This window comes from Lactuca serriola, chromosome 6, assembly GCF_051521515.1.
Source record: "Lactuca serriola cultivar US96UC23 chromosome 6, Lser_US96UC23_V15, whole genome shotgun sequence".
Taxonomy (NCBI): Eukaryota; Viridiplantae; Streptophyta; class Magnoliopsida; order Asterales; family Asteraceae; genus Lactuca; species Lactuca serriola.
In genome coordinates, this window is record NC_136413.1 from 55,871,415 (window position 1) to 55,875,000 (window position 3,586).

The 3,586-nt window shown below is 31.7% G+C and overlaps 1 protein-coding gene across 1 annotated transcript; it reads right to left on the reverse strand.

The window, feature by feature from the left end:
* Positions 1-349: 349 nt before the first annotated feature.
* Positions 350-3,387, reverse strand: LOC145059774 (protein FAR1-RELATED SEQUENCE 5-like). Its single transcript, XM_079007561.1, has 7 exons — positions 3,183-3,387; positions 2,802-2,934; positions 2,130-2,699; positions 1,807-2,065; positions 1,043-1,684; positions 846-940; positions 350-791 (listed from the first exon to the last, which is right to left on the reverse strand). Exons 1-7 carry the CDS (start codon positions 3,385-3,387, stop codon positions 350-352), a joined length of 2,346 nt encoding a protein of 781 aa, XP_078863687.1.
* Positions 3,388-3,586: the final 199 nt, after the last annotated feature.

Sequence of the window (3,586 nt, forward strand, 5' to 3'; positions counted from 1 at the left end):
AAACATAGTTTTAAAAATGATTTGCATTGGCTGGTTATTACGTGTAACTAATTGTTCCCAAGTATGCTGCACTTACATGTAATAAATCAAATAATAGCTTGTGATAGTATATATTCTGAAAGAATTAATTATAAAACATAGTTTTAAAAATGATTATGTATTGAATAATAAACTAGAACAAGTGAAGGTAAAATAACAAAACAAAGAATAAAGGAATTAGTTACTCATAACAATGAGTACTTAGCTACTTATAACAATCTAAATAACACATACTCTTTATTGTAAAAGAAATTAATGAAAAGCATAAAGTCGTTTAATTCAATTGTTGCATGAATAGGACAAAAAAACACTACACTACTTTAGCCTTCAAGGGACAATTCCTCTTATCATGATTAACCTTCTGTTTGCATGAGTTACACATTCTCTTTGGTTTATGACATTGATTTGTCAACATCTCTTTTTTACTTTTAAGTCGTTTTCCACGAGTACCAAAACCTTTGTTGTTGATTATAGAAGGATTCTCAATTTCACGTTCCTTTGGAAGAGTAACACCTATAATCTGTTCAAAATGATTCCTGTTAACCAAATTGTCAGACGAAGATGAAAGGCAGTACTTCATTTTCAACTTATTTATCTCCTCTAAGTACTCATGCAACTTCACTGGATCATGACTCAAAAATGAGACACAGTGATCAACAGTTGAAAAGATGTCGATTGCTACCTGGTCAACTTTTCCGTTCATTTGAGAATTCTTAAACCGACGCCTCAATAATTCTGGAGGAATTATGTCTCTACACCAACATTTCAATATATATCTTTCGGGTATTTTTTCAAGATTATAGTACCTCATAACAGAAAATATGTGCCTGCATAGAACTCCAACATGTTCAAAATGCATACATGTACACATGAAGGATCCTTCACTCTTGTTGTGAGTAACCTACATTTTATTGATGAAAAATTAATTAATTTCAATATCAATTAATCTGTCTATGATTTGAATTTTAATTAATTTCAATATCAAATAATACCACAAACATACCTTAAAATCTTTGTCCTTCACAAGACTATCAAAATGATATTCTTCCTCCTCGGGTTGGTCGGGGACAACTTCCTTTGTCCGTGTGCTAACACTTTTCTTTCTCTCTAAGACATCAAACATGTCAACACCATCAGAAGAATCAGTTACGACTTTTGTGATAAAACATGATTTTTCAGATTCAAAAATCTCTTCCTGAACTTGATAAAATATTCTTCTAGTGTAAACCTTTGCTGCTTGTGGATCATAAGGAAGACATGTAATGTTCTTCGGAAATGTTGTCGTAGTTGTGAAATCCGATGAATTTTGAGTGTGCCTTTGTCTTTCCATGACCAAGTCAAATGTCATCATAAAATTGACAAGATATGATCCGGATAGTGTAGTGTTCTGAAAAGACCAGTTTTGACTTTCTAAGAGTGACGTGGTTCTCATCAAACCGGACAGTTGAACATTCTTGAAAAATGCAAGAATCCAAAGTCTCCTCAAACCAAACATCTTTCTTAACCATATATTATCCTCAAGATGAAATTCTGTAATCATACTGTCCCATCCGGCTTCAAACTCTACTTCATTAATTTTTGCATTCCATATCAAGCTGTTGAAACGTTTATGAAAGTCTGAATTGTTGGCAATTTCCCAAGTTAACTAAAAAAAATACAAACAACATAAAAATGTAAGCATACAAAGAATAACAAAAATTGTGAATTAAATAAGAAATTTTTTTGAAAAGAATATTCAATTGTAGAAAATAATAGTGGTACGTATACCTTTTTTGGTAATTTTGTTGTTATATGCCACATACATAAACGATGACTGGATAGTGGTAACAATTCATCAACTGCTTTTTTGATTGCCGGATCTTGATCAGACATTATGATCTTAGGTGGACTCCCAAAAGCTTTCAAAAAACATTTTAGTAACCATTTGTAAGAATCCGTGTCTTCTCGGGTAAGCAATCCAGCACCAAATGTGACACACCTCTTATGGTTATCAATTCCAGTAAATGGAACAAATACCATGTTATACCTAAATGTAAAATATGTTATAATCATGAAAATGTATTTTAAAAAATTATTAGTAACCTAATAACCTGTTAGTCTGGTAGGTGGCATCAAATGAAACGACATCCCCAAACTCCTTATAGTTATACTTGGAAGTTTTGTCAGCCCAAAACATTGAAAATAATCTTTTTTCCTCGACTCTAAACTCAAATGAGAAGTTTGGTGCATATTTAACTCTCTCTTCCATTATGTTGACAATCAATTGGGCATCACTACCACCAATAAAACAATTTAAATTCCTAGCACAGTTCTTGTAATCAATCGCCAATCCACCACGAACTGAACACCCACCTTGGAGACCACACATTAACCTATAAGCTTTTTTTGCCCCAACATTATTCTTAGACATGTTATAAATGTAAGTTTGCTGAGACAAATCTGGTTTTCTTTTCGCACGTGACAAATGCATATTAGCCTTAGGTATCAACATATGATTATGTCTTTCAATGAATTCATGAACCACATATTTTCCTGTCTGAGGAAGGAGCTTGAATACAATATGAGCCTCACATTTTTTCCTATGCATATCTTTTCTTCGTTTTATTTTTTTGTACTGAATATCAATAGTGTCAACATTACCAGTGTTGGGCTTTCCTTCTCTGTTACATAATAAGTACCTGCTTGTGAAAGTACCATCCGTCTTCTTCTTGTTTGATCATAGCCTAATATCAAAACCTGCTTGAAATGCATAATTTTTGTACATTTCTACAGCTGCATCATATGTATCATATATGTCGTTGACTTTAGGCTTTACATCTTCATTGGTCTTGGGTGTATAATAATCTGTCCCACCCGGAGATGTATAATCACTTACAACTACAAATTGTTCTGCAACTGTAATATATTAGTTACTGTTTTATTAGTAGCATTCTTAAAGAATAATGAAAGAATAATGTGTGATTGAATATATTTTCTAAAACACATTCCTAAAGAATAAACAACTAATGCTTCTGATTTCTGTATCAGTTCATACGTAACAGTATAATGATTACAAAAAAAAAAATATTAACTATATTTTTGCAAGAATGTGAATTACAACAATAACAATGTTTGTAGTTTTGCGTCATTCAGACAGTTTTTACCTTCATTTTCTTCATGATCAACGTAATCCGAAACATAGTTTTCGTCATCTATATTATCTGACCAATCAATTGGATCTTCTGACTGTTGGTGAGTGATAAATTCTTCATTCTGCATTTCATTCTCCATTCCGATGCTTTGATTATGCACAATCTGATTCACTATTTCATTCTCCATTAGGAAGTTAGTTGTCTTTTCATTGTCCATTTGGTTTTATAGGCAAGGAATAAGAAGAGTTGGCAAAAAAGTAACTGAACAATCAAAATCAGAGCAACTGCATGTTAAACGCTTCATATTTTTGGATAATACAATATTCATTAAAAACGTTAATAAATTTCGTTATTATTTATATTTTCAATTGATAAAATAAATTCTTGACTACAAAATACAAGTAACTAAAATCAAA